Raw genomic sequence first — 27547 nt, forward strand, 5'->3', positions numbered from 1 at the left:
ATTTTGATGAGATTCTTTGGTTTTGTTACACCGGAAGCTAGGGACAGCAATGACTCGCCTCAAAAGCTGCCATAGTTTTACAGACAAATGTAATTGTAACTAATTCCATAGAATTGTAACTCTCTTCTATTTATAACAGGTAGGGGCTGATTGAGGTGGTTATGGGCCCTTAGGGCCTAAACTATTCACCCCCAACCCCCTACCCTACTTATTGATGTTATTCCTGAATTTTCCAGAACAAAAACATGTAAAGGATTTCTACATGTGAAGAAGTGGTGCCCATTTCGGATCTGAAATTCCCAATGCAGAATGTATTTGATGCTTCTTGTTATAGTACTGTTCTGAGTTAATCTTTGTATTTTTGACATTGAGTTTCTTGGATCGTACCGTTTTAAGAATAAATTGTTTAATTTCTTATAAGTGGTTGTGATTTTGTGCCAAATGAGCAGCTTCTTAGCTGTTACAGTTCTATTTCTTTTATTCTGTTATATTACTTGTAAGTATATCTTATACCACATGCATTTGTATATACCCATACATAAACCATATGGTTATAGGGTGGATTTTAAAAGTACTTGAAAATATAGTTTGAAATGGGGCCTACATTTCCTATCTGGCCTGGGCCTATATCCAGTTCTACAGACTAATGCAGCTACCCATCTGAAACCCAATGTATTTTGAGCTGTATGTAAATCTTCAACTCTTCATCAAAGGTAATCGTGAAAATGAATGTCGACATAAAAGGATCAGCTTAAATCAGGAGTGTCAAACTCGTGGCCCTCCAGATGTTCATGAACTACAATTCCCATCAGTCCCTCCCAACATGAGCATTGGCTATACTTGCAAGGGCTGATGGGAATTGTAGTTCATGAACATCTGGAGGGCTGCGAGTTTGACACCTGTGGCTTAAATGACTGAATCGTTAGGGCCAGAACCAGTTCAGAATATTGATCACCCCAGTTCAGAACTTCCAATATAATTATAAGCCAACCCCAAATCTTTTCAAAGTTCAGGATCAGTTAGTTTGGGCCTATCACCACTTTTCCCTGTTTCTGCAAACTTTTATTTCCTTTTACCCAATGAATTCTCATAGAAGCAGGCAGCAACAATAAGTGGTCCCAGAGGACCAGGTAAATACTGTTTCAGATATCTATCAGGGGTCTGGTAAATACTGTCTCAAATATCTAACAGGGATCTTAGCACCAAGGTTAATGATCCTATCATTCTCAAAGGGCTAATCAAGGTTATGGCTTCAGTTCATTTCATGACTGTCACTGCCTTGGGAAGTTTTCTGGGGAAACTGATCATTGGGAGCTTACAAGGGAATGATGCTGTCTCCAGACTCATCTATTTTTTTTCATTAAAAAAATTAACTTCAAATATTTCTATGTTTCCAATGGCATGGCCATAAAACTTGGAACGGACCCTAGTTTAAGATGAACAAATCTGGAAACAATCCAAAACAAGCTGAATTGGCTCATTTTAGGTGAGCTCATTTTGAATTGAGCTAGGAAACTCATCCAACACTGTCAGAAACATTGCATCGGGAAGGAACAAATTTGAAACTAATCATTCTCATGATTATACCAACAAGAGGGCTGGAGATAGCTTGAGACGTTTTGTGTTGCATCTACAGTGCACATTTTTGATGAAAAAGAAATTGCTATACTGACCTCACCCCATTTTATAAAACATCTGCAAACCTGGCCTTTACTATTCATATTTTCACATGAAGTAGTGAGGTGGAAATGCAGTGTTTTACTCAAGGCCATGAGTCTACAGTTAAACTAGGTTTTGTATCTGGATCACCTGGTTGAAACTCAGTCACCTCAGAATTAACCCACCACTGCCAAATTTCCTATATCCCAAAGTTCTAGTCACCTTTTTTCACAATATGTTTCAATAATATTAAGTTGGATATGTCTGTCTTCAGTAAACCTAATAAAAGGGTTACTGTTCATTAGGCACTGAATGTCAAGTTTCCTTTGGAAGAAGTTGTGAAATTTAAGTAAGAGATAAATAAATGCTATTTTCCCCAGTTACTATAGGTCATTTAACTTTATGGTTCTTCAAAAAAAACCCTCTTATTTAATGGAATGATTGGGTCTGTGTGTGGTTTCAACCTTTGGCTTTTGCCAAATTTCATAGCTTCTACAAATTTACTGTAAGAAGTTATGGCTTGACAATGGGAGACCACTGAAACTACCAACCTTGCCAAGCTATGCTGAATTATAGTAGTTTTGTAGTATTGGGCTGTCAGCCACAAGGAACTAAAGGCCAACAGAGAGCGAAAATGCTTTTCTAGGCAGCTGCTTCTTCAAATTCAGAATGCTAACCAAAGCTTATTGCTACAGTTCACAGAGAAGGAGAGCAGTATCAAATGCACCATATACCATGTCAGAATCATGTAAAATGGATGTGATTGGGGAGGGGCCTCTTCTTCTTTTGGTCATGAGAAATGTTGTATCAGCAACATCTGGAGTGTATGCAGTTCTCTTTAAACAGCTGCATATTAAACAATATCTTGTGCATTCTTGCAGTGCTATAAAAAGTGTTAACAGGGTTACATCACAAACTTCAACTGTGTTCTCATAACTCACAAGTTCACCCAGAGCCGTTCTGTTCACATCACAGCTAAGATGATAGAGGTAGACTATACTGTAACTCAACTGGTATTTGAACCTTTCCATAGATTTTTTTTCTTGAGAAAGAGAACGGTGTGGTTCACATGAAAAGCAGGCAACATGAGAATGGCAAAATGGCACCTTTAAACAATTAACCAACTATCACAGGGCTATCTTTTTAGGTCATCGCTCAAGGCCATTCTGCATATTATACAGAAGATGTTAGATCAAGAACCAAACTAAACAAGATGCTCACAAACACATGAAGATATTCTCTAACACTTTCGTTTCATATAATCTGCAGCTGAGAAGGCTATGGTGTAAGGCAAAAGGTCAAAATAGTGAGAAGAGCTTCTTAGCTTTTTCCTTAACGGCATTTTTCATTATTTTAAAATGTTTCCATATGCAAACTCCTTACATGCAAAGAAGCAAGACTTCAACAATGATTGGAATCTCTAAAAATGCAGAGTGCACAATCAATATGATATACTACGGTCACCATGAAATTCTGAGGTCTCCTTTTTAATTTTTCTGTAGCAGCCATACTGTATGCCTTATGCTTTATACAGAATGTCAAAACCAGAAAGTTTTTTGAAGGTTTAACATTACATTTTCCCCAGTATAAAGTTTTGCTATGTGTGGGGCGGGTGTGTGTCTCTGAGTTTCCACACAGGGCAACATTAAAAAAAAACCTATAACTTGCCTACCTGCAGCATACAGTGTCGAAATCTTCCTCTGCAGTTTGTAATAAAGGAAGGTCAGCTCTTTCAAACGGTCCCCTTATGGATGCTTATCTTTACCACAAAGGTAAGGTCAGAAACCACAGGAAAGCTAAGAGAAACCTATGGTGAAGCTTTTCCCTTACCAGAACTGTCCCTATTTCCAACAGGGGCAACCTAGCATGGGGAGAAGGTGAAGCAATTTAAGGTTGCCAACCTGCACGTGAGGCTTGGAGAGCTCCTGGAATTACAACTCATCTCCAGATGAGAGCCACCAGTTCTTCTGCAGGAAATGGCTGATGTGGAGGGTAGAGTCATCGGCATTACAGTCTTTTGAGGTCCCACCCTGCCCTCCCCAGACTACAACCTCCAAATCTCCAAGAATTTCTCAACCCAGACTTTGCAACCCTATGCAGTATGGTCTTTCTCCATTTGGCCAAGGATTTATCTTATCTTCTCAACCCACAAGGGAGCAGTGTGGGCAAAGTTGGCTTCCTGGCATAATTTACAGGCTTTAACTTTTCTTGCAGTAGATTTGGATTACTTTGACAAAGGATGCCAATTTAGTAGACGGTCATGACTCTCTCACAAATAATATGTTATGTATAAGAAGTGAATACTTGTGACCACTAGAGGGCTCACAAATTTTCTGATCATTTTGTTTACTCCTTCTTAGGTCATCTGTTCCCAAGGGACAACACAGGCAAATAAAAATAATGTCCTTGGACCATCACCCAGTGAACAAAACATCTTAGTCAATGAATCCTGACAGATTTCGGTGACTAGATAAGTCTATAATTGTTTAAATCTTCATAAACAAAGCATCATTGTTTGTAAAAGATGGACATGCATTTCAATAAGCCCACTTTTGGAAGCCCCCTTTCATTTTAACAACTTTTTAATGGCTTGTGTTTTATATAATGTGGTTTTTAATTTTAAATCACCTCAAGACAAACTCTAAAAAAAATGACATAGAAATGTTCTAAATAAATGAACGAGGCATTCCCTCCAAGGTGAGAAGGGGGAATGTTTCGTTTGAGACTCATCTTTTTAATCTTGTTAAAATAATAATTTTAAAAACATGATAGTCTGTTAATCCCGGGCAATCTTTTAGACAACCAAAACTTTTTAAATCAGTTAATCTAACTCACTTGGTAGCCTTACAACTGCAGAAAACACTGAGCAAAGGAGCCATAAATAGTGCTCTGAAAATGACACAAGTTTGTAACATGTTTTTGGTGTAAAAGGGTTCTGTGCCTTTAAGGAAACATTGCTGAGCAGGGGGTTGGATTAAATGTCCTGTATAACTCTATGATTCTATGAATAATTTAGTTAACATTGTTTACTAGGGCAATATTTCCAAGGAAGTCAAAGGAAATGTCTTAAAAAGAAACCAAGAAAGTAAGCTGTTGGATAGGAAATGTGAGCAGAAATCCGTGCAAGTGAAGATGTCTGAGAGAGACTAGAAACTGAAGCCTTTGGATACCAGAAATAGCTTCATCTGCAACTGCTTCATGTAATACAACAATACAATGCTTGTTTGTTAATTTAAAGAAAATAAAATCATGGGTTGCACTCAAATTTCAATCTTAGTAAATGATAAAGTTGCCAGCTTTGATCTGGCTGCGGTAGCTTTTTTTAAAAAAAATACAGGTTTGTTCACTGATATTTCCATGCAACCTGGAGATACTCTCTGTCTGTCTAAGACAGGGCTGACATCAGCATGATCTAAACTGTGGCAGCAGAAAGGGCCCACAGCTTTTACTGGGGCCCATTGTCACCCAACTCCACTTGCTCATTTGTTTGCAAGCACTCCATCCTTTTCACTCCTGAGGTGTGTGTGGGGGGTGGGGGGTGGGGTTTGAGGTGGATGTCACAAATCACTGCTCAATAGGAAAATCAGGCAGCCATAATTTTATCTGCTTAATTTGGGGGACAGGGAGTCCTTTGATCTACCTATTTTTGACCATTAGTGATTCTTTCATCTGTTTCATAATTTCCCTAGTATAGCTGGGCTACAGGTGTTCTGATCAGCTGACAGTTTTTTATGGAACTAGTAAATTGACCATGTTACATGTCTGAATTTATCTATTTACTTCCCCATTCATACCCTCATATCCTAGCTAGACTCTCTATGGAGCTACTTCAGGAACACAAATACCAACTTATGTTCAATAGCTGCTGGAAAAAGATTATTTTAATCTCCACAATGTGAGATTGCTTATACCTACTAAATGTAAACAAACACACTCAGGAGAGAAACAGTCTTTGGTACAATTTTCTTTTTAATGAAATTATTGAAGGTACAAAAGCTCCAACACACTCTCTACTCACATAGAAGACACAACATGCAAGCAATAGTGTTTTGGCAGTCTCTGAATATGCGGGTTCCATTCTGTAACTCGGATTAATAACCGTGGATGGTCCCATCCTCCATTAATTTGTCCGGAATTCCATTTGTGCTGAGACATTCACTTTCCAGTCACATTGACAATGATTTCTAAGAAAAAGTGTCAATGTTCAAACATCTGTAAATAAATTCCTTATCAAATCTCACACAGAATTCTTTCAACCCCCTGATAAGATAAACAGTGAGAGGGTTTGCCAACTCCTGAGGCTGCTACTGTGGAAATGTTTAAGTTGGCAATTGCCACAAGTCAATACGAGTCCGTGCTATATTCACACAGTTTCCCCTACTTCAGTCTGCATAAAAAGAACCTGCTAGGTTTGCCAGAGGCAGACCCAGAAGATTCGTATGCTTTTAAGATTCGCATAGAAGAACTGCATGCAAGACTGCAAGACTGCAATGGGGAAATCTGCACCTGGTACAGGAACCCTCTCAAGGAGATATAAAGTCAGATCCAGGCCCTATGAGGAGAGACTTAGGGAGTTAGGTATGTTCAGTTTGGTGAAGAGAAGGTTAAGACAGCCATTTGATATTTGAAAGTATGTCATGTTAGTAAGGGAGCAAGCTTGTTTTCTGCTGCTCCAGAGACTAGGACCAGGAGTGAAGGTGAAGAAAAAGAGATTCCACCTAAACATCAGGAAAAACTTCCTGACAGAAAGGGCTGTTCGACAGTGGAATTCGCTACCGCAGAGTGTGGTGGAGTCTTCTTCTTTGGAAGTTTTTAAAGAGAGGTTGGATGGCCATCTGTCAGGAGTGCTTTGATTGTGTGTTCCCGCATTGCAGGGGGTTGGACTTGATGGCCCTTGGGGTCTCTTCCAACTCTATGATTCTAGGATTCTATAGAAGCTTTTAGGGTGTCCTGAGAGAGAGGAAAGCAGTTTAGATTGTAACATTGTATATTCATTGTATATTCATCCACCACTTGCTGGACCTTCTTTCAGTGCTGAAGGGAGGAGGAACTGTGCTCGGGCATGACCTGCCCGTGCGTGCCCTCCCTGACACGCCTCGCCCCGCAACACCCCCACTCCTGAAACGCCTCCTACACGCCCCCGGGCGCGCCTCCCCACGTGACTGCAATGGTGCCACCCGGAACAAGCTGCCCCGGATGTCCCAATTGCAGCAATGTGACTGCCTTCTTTGTTGCAGAATGCTCTGCTTGAATACTAGTGCCTACCTCTTTCTGCTCCCCCCCATCTCAGTTTGCCTTCTGTTGTCCCTCCTTCCCCTTTAGGAGACTGGGCATCGGTTGACTGTGGGCACATTTTGCCATCTTCAGCAGCCTGTGCACTCCCTCTCGTCCTCCTGCTCTCCCGCTCACTGAGCCTCACTACCACCATCATTTCCTATCTCATCGGAGGGGTGGCCTGAAGATTCCTTTCCCTGGTTGGTTCCTGCTCCACCCACCCCCACCCCCCCGCCACCTGCCAAGCCTCAGTGCTGCCACCACTTCCCATCTTGTAGGCAAGGTAATCTGAGGCTCCGCCTCTCCTGCAAGCTCCTGTTGCTGTTGCTGGATGGGAAGCGAGTGTACCCATGTGAGCAGGGGCGGAGCAAGGGGAAACTGTGCCTGGAGCACGTTCGTGCCCTGTGCCCCACCACAGTGCCACCTGCCCCGGAACACCCCCGGAATGCCCCCGCCACTCCCCCTCCACAGCCCGGCCACGCCCTTGCCATGGCTCCGCCCGGGGCATTGCACACCCACCCCGCCCTGCCTTATTGGCACTACTCCACTGCATGTGAGCATCCGGTCAGCAATTTGTTTCTTTTCCTTAGGAACATATAAATGCTCTTGTATCAAAGTACCATGTTTAAATATGCACACAATAATGGTTTTGACAAGGGCTGCACTTAAAAATGAATTATAATGCTCATAGTCATTCGGGACTATTCCGTGCTGCAGAAGCACGCTACTTTCTCTACTGCTGCACCACAACTGACTGCACTTTAATTTTTTTCATGGAAAAGAGTATATACTACTTGGTTTGATCCAGCACAGCTGTTTCTACATTCTTGAGAACAAAAGCCAAACAATTTCTTGTCTGCTTCTCACAGATTAATCGTATGTCTGAGTATCACTTACAGCCAGCATTGTGTAGTGGTAGAATGTCATCTTAGCACCTAAAAGGCCTAGGTTCAAATCCCCCACTTGACGGATGATCCTGGGCCAGTCACACACTCTCAGTCTAAGCTACTTCACTGCTGGTGTGAGGATGAAACAGAGAAGAGAATGATGCAAGCTACTTTCTCCTGAAAGGGGAGAAAGGCGGGGTATAAATGAAATAAATACAGTTGTAATAGGTCCTTTAATGGGTCAACCATCCTAAACATAGTTACTGCTTCTAAATCTATTGTTAATGGGTTAAAGATCGCACTGCTAATCCCATGACTGTAAACCAGAGTTACCAACAGATATGTACAAAGAGGGAAAGTTCCAGAAGAACATGAAACAGACCTTCTAGATCAGACTAATAGGCCTACCTAGTGCAGTATCTCTGTGTGTGTCTCTCTCTCTCTCACATACACACACACACATACACACACACACAGTTCAAGGAGATTATTATGATAAATGTCTCTTTAAGACACTGGCAAGTCGTAATAGCTGCAGTTGGGTGAGACGTGGGGCTAGCACACTGATTTACTGTGACTTTGTATCACTTGAAAAACATATTAAAATGTGTGAAATTTCTATTTAAAGCATGAGAGGTTATTTTTACAACAAGAAAATGTGTACTTAAAATAATTTAGTAGCAAGACCTGAGCAAGGCTGTTAACAATAAGAAATTGTGGAGGACACTGATTCACAGGGTCACCATGAGTCGAAAGCAACTTGACGGCACTTGACACACACACTATTGTCTTGCCAGTTGCCTGCAGGAAAAAAACGTCCTTTAACAGAGGTTTAAGCAGCTGTTCTTCACTAGGTGATTCCTTTACCTGCAGGTCTTGAGAATATTATGTTGCCCATTTCCCCTAATTAAGCATCTATTAAAGGGATAGGGCTTTTTTTTTCTCTAGCCAGTTAGCACCCATAATGGGTTTTTTAAGAGCATTTTTGCTCTTATCCTGCTTAAACTATCCTGAAATATTCCCCTTCAGCTGTTATGATTGTGTGATAGAGTGTGTGATAAAATGTGTGATAGAGAAGGGGGTTTGGGGAAGGTGTGTGCTGTAAGTTCACCTGGTCTCGTTAAAAGAATTTTAGATGTTTCTTTAGGTTATGATTAAATCATAAATTCCTTATTTATTTGAAATCCAGCCCATTAATGAAGACTGCCTATGACTGGCTGCATTGTGATAAGAAATGCTGCAGAAGGCAACGCTGACAGGCCTCCCATGCAACTCTTAAAGGTACAGGGGTCCATCTGAGTTCTCTTCTATTATAGATTGATATTTGAGTAATAATTTCTCAGAAGGCACCAAGGTGAGGAACCGTAAAAGCATCACAAATGGTGCCCAAGGGGCAAAGAGGGATTCACAGCCTGTTATGAGGGGAAGGACTGGATCAACCTAATAGCAAGATGGAGTTCAGCCTTGGCCCCAGCCCCAGCTCATGTCAACCTGCACAGTAAATAGCGGAAGAAGAAACACAAGGGAAATAATGAAACATGACCAGACAAGAAAATGTAATTAATTAGTATACTAACGACATGAAAATGAATTACATTTTTTTAAGTTGAAAAAAATATATACCTACTCGTCTCAATGAGAGCTAAACTTCTAAATTATATAGAGTTTTAATCATCTCCAGCCAGGTCATTCTTACAGTATTAGGTTTACGTAGCTGTCATATTACATGATGGATCTTTGAAACCTGTCCTTCAGTTTCAGGTCTGCTTTAGCAAAGTGTAGTACCTTTCTCTGTTTAAGAACAGCAAGAAAGACAAAAAATGCAAATACATTCCACTTTGAAAGAAACCATGCTCTGTCTCCTGCGCGTGGTCATTTCCCCACAGAGCAGTTTCATCAACCAAGTCCCAAAACAAAGGGATAGCTAGTACAAATTGTGTCTCTGACATCTCCTCATTGTATTCTCAGCGAGTAAGACCTGAAAGGCAAGTATACATTATAAATGTAAAAACAGCTGTCTTGGAATGTGTTACAAGCCACTAACAAGGCTAATGGATTTGAATGACATCATAACTTATGAGAATATATATTTCTAGCCAGCTGGTGTTATTTATAATAGACACGAGGTGATAAAGAGGTAAAAGGCATGTATCTCCTGTCAGGTGGCATTTGATACAATTTATACATGAATAATCCACCCACTAGGCTTGCCCACCTTTTTTATAACCATCTCCTACACTTTTACTAGCAGTTTATCAGTAAGCACTGGAATGTTTATCTCCTTGTCATGAAAAGCTTCACCTGCTGCTGCTAAAAGAACAGGACCGGCACAGAATGCGTGCGTATGCACACATATATACCCTACAAACACATCATGGCTCAATGTGCATAACACACCATGCCCACTTTGTCATAATTCAGAAATCAGAGCAAATGGCAAGAAATGAAAATCAGTACCACGATGACCCTAGGTGAAAGAGAAAATTGCACCACCACCACCACCACCACCACCCCGCCGCCCATAAGGTTCAGTAAACATTAGGAAGTCCAACATTTGGGGCATGGATTATGCTACACAATGCAATTTCAGGGTTAAAATTAGCAGGCGCTGGTTGGAATGCCGTGCTCTTATTCCCCCAAGTTCTCAGCTCAAACAATGCAAAGGTGTACAAGCCATGCATATAATGCTACTAGCTGAAATATGGCCATTGTGTGTCAGTTTCCCATTGCAGCTTCTGCCTCAGCTTTATCCTCTTCTAAACCATTTTTCTCCCCATTGCTAATGCACATTCTTTTTGAGGAGGGAGGGGAAAAAAAACATGCTTCAGTGCTCCAGTTTCAAAATGCAAAGGTATGATGTTATTTGTCACCATGCCCAAAAAAGTCCTTACTCGGTAACTTTGCCAGAAGAGGGAGAGAGAGAGAGAGAAAGAGAAAAGGCAAATGTTCTCCCAGCTGTTTCCTGTCTACAGTGTCTATGTAATGTAGATAAATGTGAGGATTTTCTCTAAATCCCTCTTCTGTTTGCTAAATCTCACTGTCACTGCTAAAATCAGAGCAGATAGAGCCTGCGCAATGGAATAAAGTCCTCAATATTGAAATGTGACATTGCTCTCAACATCTCACCTCTCTCTGGATTTCTTTTCTTTTTTTTTTCCTCATTATTACTGCTAACCAATTCATTTCCAGAGTTTGCACTTAAGAAGCAATGGAAAAAATCAACAGTCTTTCAACACAATTATTTAAGTGCTGCTTTTGTGATTTCTTGAAGGTAAATCTTTCTTCCTATTTGATTTCATTTTTTAAAAAAAACCATTTAATTGTGTGTGATCTGTTTCTGGCTAGAAGACTACTCTGCACTTTTCAGGGACATTAATTTTTTACTGTGCATTATTTCTAAACTGCTGAGCAGACAACTTTGAGCAGAGCTGAGGAATGACTGCATGTGATTGGTCTTAGTACATCTAAGTGACTGTAAAGGTAAATCTATTGCAGGTATTTAAGAATTGACTTGGGTTGGGGAAACTTTGCAAAATGCTGGCTGTCATAGCTGAAATTTCCACTTACATCACTTGCTATAGCTAAGCTGCTGAGCAGAGAGTAAGAAGTTTTGCATTTCTCTGCAGGTGCAGACGATGACATGATAGCCATTAGATATCAGATAGCTAGTTCCATCCTCTAAGAATATTATATGCATAGAATTCTCACTGAAGGCTGTAACATACAGCTCTTGCTGAAGATGTGTGCTGGTAATATTTTGCATTTACTTTTTTATTGCTTTCCTATTAAAAGTGAAGTTTGTTTTTCCTTTTCTAAAATAGAAACCATGCACAGCTTTTGCTGGTGATGCATATTTATTAAAGTTTTAGGTAATTGGGCAAGAAGAAAAGTGGAAAGATTCTTTTGTTCTATTTTTTCCTTATGTCCTTTGCAGCAAAGAGGGTTTTGTCAAGCAAACTGTTAATTTGTACACTTTGTTACTATTCCTTGCTGCTTAAGAAAATAAACTCTTTTTAGGTAAATTTGGCTCCAATAGATGCACTGACCTCTGTTCTCTCAGCTGGCCTTCACTCAAGTTTCCATTCTCAGCAAAATTATATCCTTTAAGAATTAATTCTCTCCCCCCTCCCCATTTGTAGACAGAGTTTTAGATAGTTGACACAATCTTCAATGCAGTAGGTGCCAATTTAGTTTTTAAAACTGCTGTTCTTAAACTGGATTCATCCATTTTATTTTCACACGGGGGTTGTACAAAATTGAGAGTATAAGAAAACAGAATGTTGTCCATGTTTTGTTAAGCCAATAGCCACCAAAGGGTCAGAACTGCAGCTCCAAAACTATGGCCATCCAAATATAGAGTTTACTTAAGAGAGGAAGAAATAAAATAAACCATTCATTTTAATGTAACCCCTTCCTATGTAACAAATATTCACAGCTTCTACTAAGAAGCTCTTCTACTCTCCAGCCACCCCAATTTATAATAAAAGACAGCTTCTTGAAGGCTGTTTGTTAGGATTCTGATACCCATGTTCTCAGAAATAAGTATTCAGTGGATCTTATTCCCTGGTCTAAGATTGCAGCTTTTAGCCCTGTTGTACTGAGGGTAAAGGCACCTTGAGAAAAAGGTATCAAGTGACATGGGTCTTTTCCAAAGTCATTCTTTTGGATTATACCATCTGCATGAATTCTGCTGAACTCTATGTTTTCTACTAACCAAAAACAATTCACTTTGCTGTGACGCATGTCAATCAGAAAAACTCTTTATATAGAAGCACCAGAGATGAATCTTTCAAAGCCTTCTTTGCATTGCTTTGATCCCATCCATTATTATTTACATACCTGCAATGCTGTATTTTATTGCACAGCAGTTTGTACAAGTATGTCCTTGGCATGGATGGATAACTTCTTGCAGTTCCATAGTAGCAAGGCAATGTAGGAAATGCACAATATGTTCCCTTTTTTAAGTCTGTAGTGTTTCTGTTTCCAGAGCCCTGTCATTACAAGGCATTTGTCATCGCAAGCCATTTCTAGTAAATACTGTGACATTGTTTAAATGGTTATAAGTCAGCATTCACGCAAAGTTTGCATGAATGTTTCTATGCGCGGCTTGATTTAAAGCTTGTGGAATGGGAGGAGCTGGGGGAGTGTAAGGAAGGTGTAAAAGTATTGCAATGAACCACGTGTTGGCTTCTGTAAGTGCCACTGTTTTGGATTGCTGCATTCTGTATGCAGTAGATACTGGATCTTCTATTGAATGGGAGATCCATGGAAACTCCAGCTGTGAAACACAATTGGTCATTCATTAGAAGGATGTTTAGCCAATCTTGGACTGCACAGAGTTGGACTCAGAGTCCAAACATAATCAGATGCTTCTATAAACTCCACCCACATGTCTGGGCATGCTTTTTAAAGGCTTCTGTTTCCCCTTCAATTTGGACATGCAATAAATGGAACACACCTTGAACTGTTGAAAAGACCAGCATCCAAACTGTTAGATTGTTGTAAGTATTTTTTGTATGAATTCCACCATCCCATCTATAAAGGAAGGAGCTGTAAAAGTACAAAATAGAACTTTTTGTGTCAGATTCCTGAATAATTTTAAGAGACTATTATGTACACTGCAGATCTGGTGGAAGATTCATTTAGCCTATGAACATGTGAAGTCCTTGTGATCTCACCCCAAAAAAACTTTGCGAGTTCTTGGTCACTTTATAATTGTAGACAGCAGTGTCGAGGCTTTCCTGACTTGCACCAAAGTAGGAGGAAAAGCACAGACACCCTATCCCAACCTAAAAACCCTGTTTATTAAGGAACATGCTGTTTAAATATGAAGTGTTCGTAGACACATGTAATGCCATCCCATAGAAACCATGACAGGGTACTTGACCTGCCTTCTTTGAAGGCAGAGTATGTAGACAAGTAGGTACACTAACCCTGTTTAAGATGCTATTTATGTGGGAAAGTGACGCTGTTGAAGCATGAACTGTTCAGAATACCATGCGGAGTCATTTGTAGATGGCTCGTCTCTCCGTTACTGAAGTTATGTTCAGTGATTTGAGCTTGTTTGTTGGTTTTTGGAATGTCAGTGTTGCTTGCCCAAAGATTCTTGTTATGAAAAGAAAAAGTTTTCATTCTTAATTGTTCCATAATGTGTATGCTGACTTTGTTTTGCATGCTGTCATTATGGCAGTGGGAAAAGAAGGCAACAATTCTTGCTTCAATATTGTCTTCCTTTATCATGTTTCTGTCTTTAATCCTGATGTGTGGAGTTAGTCTGAAGAAGGGATTGTATTCAGTGAGAAACCCTGGAAGCACAATGGATAACTCTTTGCGTGGCATTCTAAAACACATTCTACCTCTCTACAGGAGCCACCTGCTGCCTAGGGCTGGTATTGCAACAGTTTACTTTTCCCACATGGCAAACTGTAGTCATTCACTTGGGTATGAAAAATTAAGGGCTGCGCTCAAAATCATTGATGTAGAGGCTAGTCCTCTTCCCAATACCAATGACCCCACAACACCACTCCCTTTCGATGATTGGTCATAGTAGAAAGCGACAGAATGGGATGGAATGTTGGCCATTGGCTTCTCACCTATTTCAGAGAAAACAATGCAACTGAGTCAGTGTTGTTGGGCTACCAACTGCTGTTGACTCCATTGAAACATAAGGGCCTTTGTGCTTCACACAGTTAAATGGTGTTTGTGTTCACAATGAATAGATTATTTCCGTCTGGTTCTTGAAACAATCTGTGAAGAATGTGATTGAATTGCCACTGATGTCCTGGAAAGATCAGTGTGCTACAGATGCTTTGTGATGCTTCAGTAACAAAAAGCAGCTGTGAATCCTAATTTAAACAACATTTACATAAGGGTGTAGAGCTCCTTTGTCAGCTGGACCACACCCAATCCATTTGGTCTTGCCCTTAGCGGCTGGACCATGCCACCTGATCATTTGGAGCCTATGAAACTGACAACTGAAAATTCATGGGTTTACCTTTGCGTTTCCAGGATGTCAGGGCTCTTGTTTGACTTTAAATAGACAAAGGAGATAATTTGGGCAAGTCCAACTTCTTGTGCCACAGTGGTTAGAGAAGTCAGGCAGAGTTTTCCTTGCTGTGCCACTATCAAAGGCACCAACATCTGCTTTGTATTCAGCTTGGCAACCTCATTGTCCTGTATTTTCAGGAAAGGTGTTTGCAATCACAAAACCCCAAAAGCTTTTAGAGACATTTCTCTATAGTGCCTTTAAGATATACATTGTACACAGAGGACAACTACATTTTGCCTCATGTCACAGTCTCTTCAAAACCTGTAGCTGCCTGCATAATTCTGATTCACACATTTGCTGCATGGAATGAGTGTTTTGGTCTCTGGTGCAGCCTGACATGTGGTAAAAAGTGTTTTTATAGAAACAAAAGGGTCTGAGCGTAAGCCTACCTGGGCATCAGAACCTCTGAACTTCGCCCTTTAACCCATACGGGGGGGAAGGAGATGTAGTTATTTTGTAAAGAAGGAAATATGCACTGTACATGCATTGTTGTTACTACACATGTTCCACATTTGAGTCCACTACCATTTTCTTTGACAATTGCAGCTAACTGGGTTCATTTGACAGATTGTATCATTACCTTTGATTATGTCTAATTCGTATACTCTGTAAAACCATACTGGAGTTAAAGCTCTGCTCAAAACCTGAGCTAAACGCTGATGGAAATCAGTCTCGGATAGGTTGACTCAGCCTTCCATCTATCCAGGGTTGGTAAAATGAGTACTTATCTTGCTGGGGGTAAAGTATATATGACTGAGGCAAACCACCTAATAAACATAGTATGCCTAGTAAATGTTGTGATGTGAGATCACCCCATGGGCCTGTAATTACTAGGGGACTCCTTTACTTTCACCTATCTGATTATTCTTCTGCTTATGATGAACACATGGGAACTGCAAGGACTTGTGGGGGGGGGCCTTCTCATTTCACCAGCCCCCACTAGTTCTCTTTCCTGGCAGCCGCCATAGTCTCTCCTTTTTCCTGCTTCCTTTTCTTCCTCCCATCCACCCACCCGCCAACCTTTCTTTTTCTATCCCACATCTTCAACTTTCCCTCCTTTCCTCCCTCTGGCAGCCTTTCCCTGGGAAAACTGCTCAGGTTGTACAGTGGACTTACAGGGGGGACTTCACATTCCCCCGCATCGCTTCCTTACACTATTTCCTCTTTCTCTCTTCCTGGCAGCCCACATATCCTCACTTTTATCTGCCTCCTTCTCTGCTTCCCTTCCCTTCCACCAACCCACCCACCAAGCTTCCTTCCTTTTTAAGCTATGTGAGTATGTAAAGTGCTGTCAAGTTGCAAGCAACTTATGGAACTCCATAGGGTTCTCTAGACAAGAGGTAAACAAATGGTTTGCCATTGTCTGCCTCTGAATATCATTTCTGGACTTCCTTGTTGGCCCCCATTCCAGTATTGGCCAGGACTGTCCCTGCTTAGCTTCTGAGATCTAATGAGATCAGGCTGCCTTGGTTAGAGCACCTTCAGCTATGTTTATTATTTAGTTAGTTCATTTATATTCTGCTTTTTTAAACAATGGGGACTTGAAGCTGCTTACATAATTTCTCACCCTCTGTTTAATCCTCACAACAGCCCTGTGAAGTATGTTAGGCTGAGTCTGTGTGACTGGCTCAAAGTCACCCAGTGAGCCTCCACAGCAGCAGTGGCGTAGCAGCAAGGGGACAGCGGGCGTGCGATTCACTTGGCGCATGCCGGTGCAGGGGCATGGTGGGGTGTTCCATGACATGACAGGGGCACAGGGTGCACACGTGCCCCAGGCACAGTTCCCTTCGCTCTGGCCCTGCACAGCAGAGCTGGGCTTCAAACTGGGGTCTCCCAGACCCCGTTCAGAAACTCTAACCACTATACTAGTTTTCACAGGGCAGCTGCTGTTGAACAGTAGCAAACATCTGGGGCTGGGTGAATCATACAAGTGGCATAGCAGCAGGTTGCCTGGTGGCTGCTGCTGGCCCTGGCCTGAATGAGGCCTCCATCAAAGATCAAAATATACCTGACAGAAACCAAGGGATGAATACTGTTGAGGTTGCCTAGAAATGCCCACTGAGGGCACCTGCTCTTAAAGCTCAAGGTACTCCTTTTATCATTAAAATGATATATAAATGAGAGAGAGAGAGAATGTTAAATATAGTTTTATGTAAACATAGTTACACACACACACACACACACACACAGTATATATATAGTTCAATTTTTTCTTCAAATCTCAGATTTGGTGGAAAGATTTGACTTGTCTTTCCATGGCCCCCAAAATCTGACCTGTCTGTCCATGGCCCCAGTCTCTGGAACTAGCCACAGAAGAGGCCGCATTGAGAATTAGATACATTCATTATGATAGAGGAGACCTGTGATTACTAAGGGGTGAAGCATGGAACTTTGTCAGGGTTCCTCTGATGACTCTGAGGTGGTTTGAATTCCTTTTCCTCTGCTTCTACTTTTTCATGCATGAATGAAAAAGTCAACTGTATTTCCCAAACAGTAAACTATTAACATCCGTGACCTGGATGACCCAGGCTAGCTCAGTCTCGTCAGATCTCAGAAAAGAATCAGGGTTAATACTTGGTTAGGAGACCACCAAGAAAGTTCAGAGGCAGGGAACAGCAAACCAGTTCTGAATTTCTCTTACCTTAAAAACCTTATGGGGTCACCATAAGGTGACTGCAACTTGATAGCACATTCTACCACCATCAACAGCTATAATCTAGTGAACACACCTATGCAATAACATCTTGGTCATAGGATGGATGAAGACTGGAAGTCAAAGTCCCTTCTGCAGACTAACTTCCTTTCAGTAAGCCGGTTTTTCATATCATACAACACCTTCCAATGGGGCCTCTTTCCTTGTTAGGTTTTTAGGTATATGCCCAAGATGTTTCAAATGTGTACCTTAAAGTATTAAGTAGGAAAGCATCAAACATATGTTTGCATATGTTTGCAAATATGTGCCATTCAGATACTCTTATCAGTGAGCCAGCACTGATGGTTCAGCTATTCTTATTCCAGTAAAATCCATAGAAGAATCTAGCTATTTAACTTGGATGCATAGTGGCAAGAAAAGAATGTGTATTTGTCAAATATAGTAAAGGAACCTGACAACTACTCTGCTTAGCCTGGGTTTTGAGTAGTTCTCATGAATTCCACTCTGAAATCCATGCATTAGGAAGGAAGAAATCAATAATTAAAAGACAAAAGTTATATGACTTGTATGTTTGACAGCATGGAGGATTCCAAGATTCCAAGTTCATCATTGGATGCCATTGTGACTTGTATTATTGCTGCCATGTTTTGCCATACCATGAAGTTCTAAATTGAATTTGCTTTATGCAAAATCTAGTGGCAACCTAGGATATGTGGAAGCCCTGGGACAAACCTTAATGTTCTTATTTGATACTCTTCTTGTGTAGCTTCCCTTGAAATTCCTCATGTTTCCTGGGGTTAAGGGGTACAACTTGGCTGAAAATTTAGCTCTAGTTGGAAATATGGTGGCAATTTTATTGGCTGCCCTACCTCAGAGAAAATGACTCATCAAGCCTGTAATAAAGATGTAAGTAAAGGGGAAGTGGGAAAGGCAAACAGGGAGTCTAAAGTACCTAATCTCCAGTCAAGGCCATACTTTAGGTTTTTTCAGGGAGTTACTGATGCAGTCCTTTTGCTTCTTTGGCAGGTGAAGATGCACACTGTGTCCTACGTTCATCTCTTCTACTTTGGCCTGTGTTTGCTTACGTTAACCAGTCCCTCTGCTGTTGCTGGCCATGAGACGCTTTGTGGAGCTGAGCTGGTTGACGCTCTTCAGTTTGTGTGTGGAGAAAGAGGTTTTTATTTCAGTAAGTTGAATATCCATCATTATTTCTATTGTTCAAAAGTCTGAATATATTTTTTTTCTCCTGACAACATTTAGGGGATAGTCCAACCATGCTGCAGAAAATATGAAATCTTAAAGGAACTCGGGGATTTTGTAAAGGATAGAGTTTGTTCTGAGTTCAGAATTTTCTCTCCCCTTCTCCAAGCTTTAGTGAGTTTTCCTTTTCAAGAATGTTATGCCTTTTAATCACTTCTCTTTTCCTCTTGCTGTTCTTGCTGCTTTCTAAGGACCTTCTTAATGGGAAGCCACAAGATGCTGCATCTGTTAATGCCTTAGAACTGCACTGCAAGGCTTTTAAACAAGTTAGGAACTGGGTGCCACATTATATTACTGTCCCACTCAGCTGTAACATCTGGTCTGAGTAGTTCTGTGAATTGGCATTCATCAAAGTAGGAAGTGTAGGAGGAAGAAAATTATTATGTAAAGCAATTGGTATGAGAAGAGTTTGCTGCATCCATAAATTCCTGCCCTTTTCCTGACTTAAAGAAACTCTGGTAGTGGGAAAGGCCTCCTTATGGGAAGTGAAGGCAGTCTCTTGTGACTCATTTTAAGCTGAATTCAGTTCACAACTTGGTTTCATTTGTCAATAAGTCTTTTATGCCTTTGAGAAAAGGGGGTATTTGAGGCCAGCTTCGAATGTGCCCTCAGCACTCCTGAACTCCATGTGGAGTTTGGGGCGGGGTGAGCTTGGTTGGCCTTGTCCTGGGCAACTCATGAAGTTTGGGGGTGGGACAAGCCCACCTGACTGGCGTTCAACTGCACCCCTGCCCTGGACTTCACCTGGGTTTGGGGCAAGGAGAGCCCAGCTGGCCCTGCTCCTGAGGTCCACATGGAGTTTGAGGATGGGCTGAGATTTGCTCATTGGTGTTCAACTGCACCCTGCCCTGAACTCCACAGGGAGTTTGGGGGCATGGCTCAGTTGCAAGGGGGTAGACCTTGTAATGCACTCCCCCATGTGATTGTGGGAAGAGGCACCTGTGACTTTAGCCCTGCCCTACATCCTCTCACTATGCCACCAGAATGAAATGCCAAACATCAAAGTTTTTTGGAAACCTATAGTGCTTCATGGACTACCTTTCTGACCCAGTAGCAGCTTTCTGTGGGCGGATCAATAGTCATTGCAGAAGACCAGTTGTTGTGAGGGGTTGTTCTAATATGTTGTCAAGTTGTCCAGCACATACTAGAACAGTGGTGGCAAACCTATGACACTCCAGATGTTCATGGACTACAATTCCCATCAGCCCTTGCCAGCATGGCCATTTGGCCATTCTGGCAGGGGCTGATGGAAATTGTAGTCCATGAACATCTGGAGTGCCATAGGTTTGCCACCACAGTACTAGAATGTGTCTAAAAATAGCCTTGGACAGAATTTAAGTTTGAAAAAATTTCTCCCCCACAAAAAGTAATTTTTCTCTCTCTTAAACCTTGTATGAGTTGAAAAATTCCCATTTGCTTTTTCCAAGAAGTCCTACTTCCTATCCAGACAGAAAGAACTGTGAAGATTTTTCTGAACTGGAACCTTATACTGTTGAAAATCCTGATATTTCTCTTGCAAATCACAGTTTACCAAGATTCTAATATTAATTTCACTGTGGGCTGGCTTTAAGCCAGTTGGACCAATTGCTCCCACTTGGACCCTGTGCCTCAGGGAGCCCCACACTAAGGTAATCTACTCTTGACTTGTCAAGTATGCCCAACAACACATTGCAACATACATGAGATGGACCCCTCACCTTCTTTACTTGCTGAGGTGGGCAAACCACTCTCTGACCTGGCTTGTCAGATTTTTTCCCGTCTTTTTCCCCTTAGGGACTGAGCTGCTTCAGATATGGTAGCGTAATCTATACATTTCAAAGGTAATCTATACATTTTGTTTGTTTACTTGTAGCCTTGCATGTATACAATTTTATATTAAAATGTATCTTAGATTTGTTTGGTCCATTAACTCACATGCACTTTTAAGCACACATTTTGATTGCTTTCAATTCTACCGTAGACATGTAAAGTCCAGAATAGACCTTATTTATATCTCTATGATTCTACAGACCTTGGCTGTGAACCTGGGTCCCCACCAAAAAGGTTCCCAATTGGGCCCCACAATTCCTAAGGTCAGTCCCGGTTTCATTTAAACCACTGGGAATTCCCCCAATGATTCCAACAGACTTGAGATCTCAATCCACAGATCCAAGGAACTGTAAAACTAGCATCTGAATGTTCCTAGCTGTGCAAATGGAGGAAAAGGACCCCAGTGACCACAATGGACCAATGTCTCGATTCTGCTGGAATCAGTGGAAGTCTCCAGTAAGGAGAAGAGACTTGTATTCATAAGTAACATGCAGTTCTCTTTTCTTTACTGAATCAACATTTGCAACATTTAGAAATGCAGCATTATAGCAGTTTTCATCAGGGCTGTATCTTGGGAGTTTATTAGAGATGCTTCAATGAGACAATCAGAAAGGTTGAATGCTTCTGTGAAGAACTGCTTATTTATCATTACCAACCTCTCCTTGCAGTGTGTATAGATAAACAAGTCAAATCATAGATAAACGTCAGAATTACTAATTAGGCCCACTAGACCTGTCCAGCACCTTATGCAATCTCAGTATGCAACCTAGGACATACCCCAGAATCCTCATCAGTGCAGTAGGATATTTTGGCAGACAGGTTTCATAAGGGCGTCCTCAAGTATAAAACTTGCAAACCACTGCATTAGAGACCAGAAAGTCTTACTAACATCACTTTTAGGAGGAAAAATTCTCTCTGGCTAAACAATGGATGTTTTTACAACCAAGGCGATGAGGTCACAGTGCATCCATCCTTTTTTAAACGATCCTCAAGTGAAAAATCTCATGTAACATTAGGGGGCTCTTTCATGTTTTGGCAATAATCTTTTGTTTTGTTTTGGCAATTGTTTTGGCAATTATATTATGAGTTGAGGTCTTCCTCGGTACAAAACACCAGTTAGTGTAATAAATGCATGGAAATAGGGGACCGTATTTTGATATAGAGTTGAATCCATTTACTGCTCCCAGCATGTAAGGATGGCAGTCAAAACTATATTAAACTATATAGTGGCTCCAAATTATTATTTTATTGCATTTTACCCCATCATTCCTGCAAGGAACGCCTGCAGTATAAATGGTGTCCCTTCTCTTTTGAGGAAATGCAGTACTCCGAATAGGTTTTGAAGTGGCAGTGTGGAAGACTGAAGCCATCTGTTTATTCACAGAGCAAGTATAGGATGGGCAGCAGTGATGCAAGGTTCCCCACACTGCCAGTGGGCCTCAACCCTGACCTGCAGGGACCATCTCTAGGGGTGAGAAGGACAGTTCATGCTATGTACTGATTCTGTCCTGAAATTCTATTTTGAGAATGCCAACAAGTGTACTAATCAATAGTGCTTATTATGCTGTTGGTTTTTGCTATGTGGACTCATACCCATTGGCCAGTAGGCAGCACTTGAGGATGTAGTGACTTGTGGATTCCAGCTATAAAACTAAGGTCAAGTCTCCTAGTTGTCTCTTAGATGGAAGATCTCCAAGGAAAACAAGCTGCTGCAGAAAATGCTTATTCGGTTGACCTTACTTTGCCATCTGAGTCAGTCCATGCTCAGGGTTAGAGCAAGGCCATCATTTGGCTGACAAAGAGACATCCTAGCCACTGAAAAAGATATAGAACTGTAGTTTCAAAGTATAAAAGTAAGTCTACCGTTAAACACACTTTCTTTCTGCATATTGGAAATAGGATACACCATCTTTTGATATTTCAGTCTTTCCTTGCCACCTATAGAACCCTTATTTATATGTGGGGATGCCATATATTTGTCTCTTTTCCCCTATCATAGAAATTCAGTTCACAAAAACCTTAAGTCCTAGTCTGTCAAGAAAAATTATTTCCTTATTGAAAGCAGCTCAGGATTTTATGATCTCTGTAACAACCGTGGGCCTGTCTCAGATAATAACTGGCCCCACGCATTGTGTAGGTCACAATCTTGATCAGGTGTTCTCCTCTGGACAGGAAGAAAGATTGAAGATAGCCCCCTTGTCATAGACAGATCACTATTTGATGGGGCTTAGACTTTCAGGAATATCAAGACTTCACAGTAATGGGGGATCTATTACGATAATCCGCCTCCATAGCCTGATGGATCCAGCCAGTTTTCAGATGGAATTAGGGGATTTTCTTGCTCATATGGTTGGCGTTCTTGTCAATGCCTTGGTTGACCTTTGGAATGAGGAAACGATTGCTGCTAGGTGTCCTGTCTTGAGTCTAAGAGCCCAGGCAGCCTCTTAGTTTACTGAGATGCTGCAGACAGTGAAACAATAAGGGAGACAGAGTGGCAATGGAAAAAGACCCAGGACAAATCTGAGAAGGCATGGAATAGAGTATTAGCACAATTCAAATGTGAGGGGTTGCTCTGTAGTGACTTTGAATGTACTATCTTAATTACCGTTACAACAACTCTGCAAGATAAGTCAGCATTATTATGCTCATATTGTGGGAAGGTGTGGGCATGATTGAGGCTGAGAGGAAAGTGGCTACCTTATGGTCCCCTATGGAATGCCAGTAGTTCAAGACAAAATTTTCCTGATTTAGAGCTTTGCCTCTTAGCCACTTCCATCAATATGTCCAATTTTCTATCTGACAAAAATCTGTAGATAGTCAAATCCAGACATTGGAGCTGTAAACAGATGACAGATCTTTCTACAAGCCTGAAATTGCAAAAAAATCTTTTAAAAAACAACATTATGGGATTTTTAAAAACCCTAAAATAATAGCAGCAGCAGCTGTAGCTTTTAAAAATTGTTAACTTTTTATTTTAATTACTACAAACAAAAATAAATAAAAATAACAATGGTGTCAAGTCTATAGATAGGCATCTATAAAAGGTTTCCAAAAATCTCAAAATATGTCCATATGCAGTTGTTGCCTATAGCCATATGTTCAAATACTGATGAAGTTGTAAGGTCCTCAGTGAACTGGATTATTAGAATAGACATTTATCTTCCAGTGTTGTAATAGAAGTATTTTAGCAACAGGAAGGGCACAGACAGTTCAATTCCATCAGTTTGTCTTCAGGAGATAGGCAAATGTTTTAGAAGTACATAAGCATCCTCAAAGATCAATGATTATTCTAATACAAAATTAATATGAGTGACTGCATGTTTTAAGTGCCATCAAGTCACTTCCAATTTATGGCAACCCTATGAATTAATGTCCTACAAAACATCCTATCATTAACAGCCTTGCTCAGGTCTTGCAAACTGAGGGCCATGACTTCTTTGATTGAGTCAATCCATCTTACGTTGGGTCTTCCACTTTTCCTAACATTATTATCTTCTCTGGTGATTCTTGTCTGCCACAATGTGATCAAAGAATGGTAGTCTCAGTTTAGTTATTTTAGCTTTTAGGGACAGTTCAGACTTGATTTGATCTAAAATCCACCTCTTTATTTTTTTGGCAATCCAAAGTATCCATAAAACTCTCCTCCAAAACTCTCCTCCAAAGTATCCATAAAACTCTCCTCCAACATTTCAAAGGAATCAACTTTCTTCCTGTCAGTCTTCCTCACTGTCCAGCTTGAACTGTCCTGATCTTGGTCACCAGTGAGACTTCCTTACATCTAAGGAGTCTTTTCTAACTCCTTCATGGCTATCCTTCCCAGTCTCAGTATCCTTCTGGTTTATTTTTTTGCAGTCCATTTTTCAGGCTTTTTTTTTTTTTGCAATTTTGGATGGAGACAGGGAATAGAAAATCCCTTAAAAAATTAAATGTTTTCATTGTGTATTCCCCAGTAGTTATTTACTTTTATCTTCTTGATGTTCATCTGTTTTGCGCTTTTTCATTCCCCTTCGTTATTGTCTGCCAGTAGTGTGGTGTCATAATATGTTCTGCATATAGATTAAGAAACAGGAACATAAAATGCATTCTTGTCTGACACCTTTGCCAATTAGAAACAATTCTGTTTCTCTATACAGTGGAACCTCAGTTTTCATTGCCTTCAGTTTTCATTGGTTTCAGTTTTCATCGATTTTTTCAGTGAAAAATTGGTCTCGGTTTTCATCGACCTGCCTCGGTTTTCATCGATTTGCAGCAAGGTGCAGGGGTTTGTGGAGAAAAATCACCCAGACAAAGCTGTCACAGGCCATGTCTGCAACTTGTTTAATGACAATGTCTTGCCCCATTTCAGACACATCTTAAAGAGGCATCAGAAACAGACCTCTTTGGACAGCTTTCTGGTGCGACATTGGTCCACTGGTTCTGAAGCTGGTCCTAGTGTTATTGTTTGTTACTGTTTTCAGTATTAAACACTATGTTTATTCACCAAAAATGTGTTTTTGGTATGTTTTTTTGGAGTGCCTAGAACGGATTAATTGGATTTACATTGATTCCTATGGAAAAGTTTGCCTCGGTTTTCATTGGTTTCGGTTTTCATCAATTCTTTTCGGACGGATTACCAACGAAAACCGAGGTTCCACTGTACTTTGTCCTAACAGTAGCCTATTGTCTGGAGTAAAGATTGCACATCAAAACAATCAGATGTCATGGCATACTTATTCTTTTAAAACATCACATAATTTTTCATGATCTACTCAGTCAAAAATTTTGCTATAATCTATTAAACACATTTTCTTCTGATATAGTCTTGTATGCTCCTGTAATCTATGAAAATTTACAGTATGATGTCAACTGTCTCTTCATTATCTAAGTCCAGCTTGAACATCTGGCATTTCTCTTTCCATATATAGTAACAGTCTTTGTTGTAATATTTTGAACATCACTTTACTCACATGAGAAATTAATGTGATGGTCTGATAGTTGCTGCATACTTTGACATCTCCTTTTTTGATTTGGAACATAGGTTGGGCATTTCCAGTGTGTGGGTCATTGTTTTGTTTTCTGTATGTTTAAAAATGTGTCTTGTAAGTTGCAGCATCAACAATTATGCATTTTGCTTAATCATTGTGATGTCCAGTATATTCTAAACATATTTTTTGTGGAATGAAAGAAAGCAGGGAAAGGAGAGGATATGGGGATTGCCAGGAGATGAAAGAAGGGTGGGGAAGGGGGTACAGGGGGAAAGTAAGTGCTCCCATAAATCCTTGCAAGTTCTACCAACCCAGCTTGGTGTGCAGATTTTTCCCAGGGAGAAGCTGCCAGGGGGAGTGAAGGAGGGAAACCTGAAGATGGGGTTTCAGGTAAAGATAGGTTGGGTGGTGGGTGAGAAGGAGAGAACAAACCAGGAAAAGTGGAGGAGAGGTAGTGAATGCTTTCAGGGAAGGAAGAGAAGAAATACTAGGGGAGAGAAAAATGAGATGCTACTTGCAGGTCCTCCACTTGTACTATACTAATATCTGATTTATACATAGTACACAAAAGAAGAGAAAATATACACACAAAATTAATCCATGGATTCAGAAAAGGGGGAAATTAGGGACAAAATAAGGAAGGGAGAGCTAGCCAAAAGCACCTAGGTGATAAAGAACAAACTGGACTTTTTTGAGCAAAGCAATCTAGTCCTAGTTGCCAAATAGCATCAGATGTTTCCAAGTTGTCTTTCTTTTATTTACCACTCAAGTTAGCTGCTCAGACACCAAAATTCCATGGTGAAATTATGTCTTTCCAAGCACACAGAAAAAGATGCTTAGCATCTGGTCTAAATTTTTGTGTCCAAGCTTGATAGCGCTTAAGACCCAAACAGAAGGAACCACAGGTACTTCAGACAAAATTTTGATATTTTATTACTTCTTCCCATGTATGAGTAATATTGCCATATTGCCCCAACTTCTGCAACAGATTTACTCCATAAGACACACTTGACTAGCAAGCATTCAAAGAATTACACCCGAATTCCCCACAAACTGAATACTTTCTTGATAGATTTGGTATCTGAGATCCAAAACAGGAGAAGAGGTCTTAATATGTTTCCACTGAGTAGAGCAAATTAATAAATGGCTTCTTGTATGTTCCTTTTGTCTTCAATGTTATCTAGATAGACAGCATGTTTTTCAGAACTCCTTTCCAGGGAGATGTGTCTGTTTCCCTTTGTAAGACTTCTTAAAAGATCATTTGGTGTATCCCTAGTAAACTCATTTTGAGCCTCTTATCTGTGTTCTGTTTGCATGTCTGTATGATTTCATTATATTGTTAAATATTGTTATATTGTTATATTGTTAAATATTTCACATATACATTTTAAATGTTTCAGCATTTTAATTGCTTTTAATGTTGAGTTACTCCAGAGTATTATGTGTCAGTTGAAATACTGGCGTGTTCAGAGAGTCACAGAAAAAGAGAGAAGAGGCTAAACGTGTCTTCTAGGCAGATTGCTAGCAATTGTTGCACTATGTATGTGTGTGTATATGCTGGCAAGTTACAACTAACTTATGGTGATCCCAGCAAGGAGCTTTCAAGGCAAGTGAGAAGGAGAGGTGGTTTACATTGCCTTCCTCAGCAGTCCACTTTGGTAGTATCCCGTCCAAGTACAAAGCCTGCTTAGCTTCCAAGAGCTAATTGCCCATTACTAAAAATGTCTAGGTCCCATGACCTGTTCTTTTTGCTATGAAGTTCAGTCCAGAGATGGATATGTGGAATGGTATGGTAGAAGCCAATTAAGATACCTTGTTCAGTTTTCTAAAGAAGGAAACTGTCAACCATTTAAATTATTTTTTCACAGTAAAAAGAATGTAACTTATTTGTAGGGAATCAGGTTGGACAATCTGTAGAAAATGGTAGGAAGAATGACCATGTTGATGCTAGTAAAAAAAAAAGTTGCTAATGATTCTCCGTAAAAGCAGGTAG

The 27547-nt window shown here is 40.5% G+C and overlaps 1 protein-coding gene across 1 annotated transcript in view; it reads left to right on the plus strand.

Moving 5' to 3' along the window:
* Positions 1-10960: 10960 nt before the first annotated feature.
* Positions 10961-27547, plus strand: part of IGF1 (insulin like growth factor 1) — a 75298-nt gene continuing 58711 nt past the window's right edge. The window contains exons 1-2 of the mRNA XM_048502351.1: positions 10961-11091; positions 18548-18707. Of these exons, the coding sequence (XP_048358308.1) occupies positions 11029-11091; positions 18548-18707 (223 nt within the window). The 5' untranslated portion in view covers positions 10961-11028. The remainder of the gene's footprint in view (positions 11092-18547; positions 18708-27547) is intronic.

This window comes from Sphaerodactylus townsendi, linkage group LG06, assembly GCF_021028975.2.
Source record: "Sphaerodactylus townsendi isolate TG3544 linkage group LG06, MPM_Stown_v2.3, whole genome shotgun sequence".
In the NCBI taxonomy this organism is placed as follows: domain Eukaryota; kingdom Metazoa; phylum Chordata; class Lepidosauria; order Squamata; family Sphaerodactylidae; genus Sphaerodactylus; species Sphaerodactylus townsendi.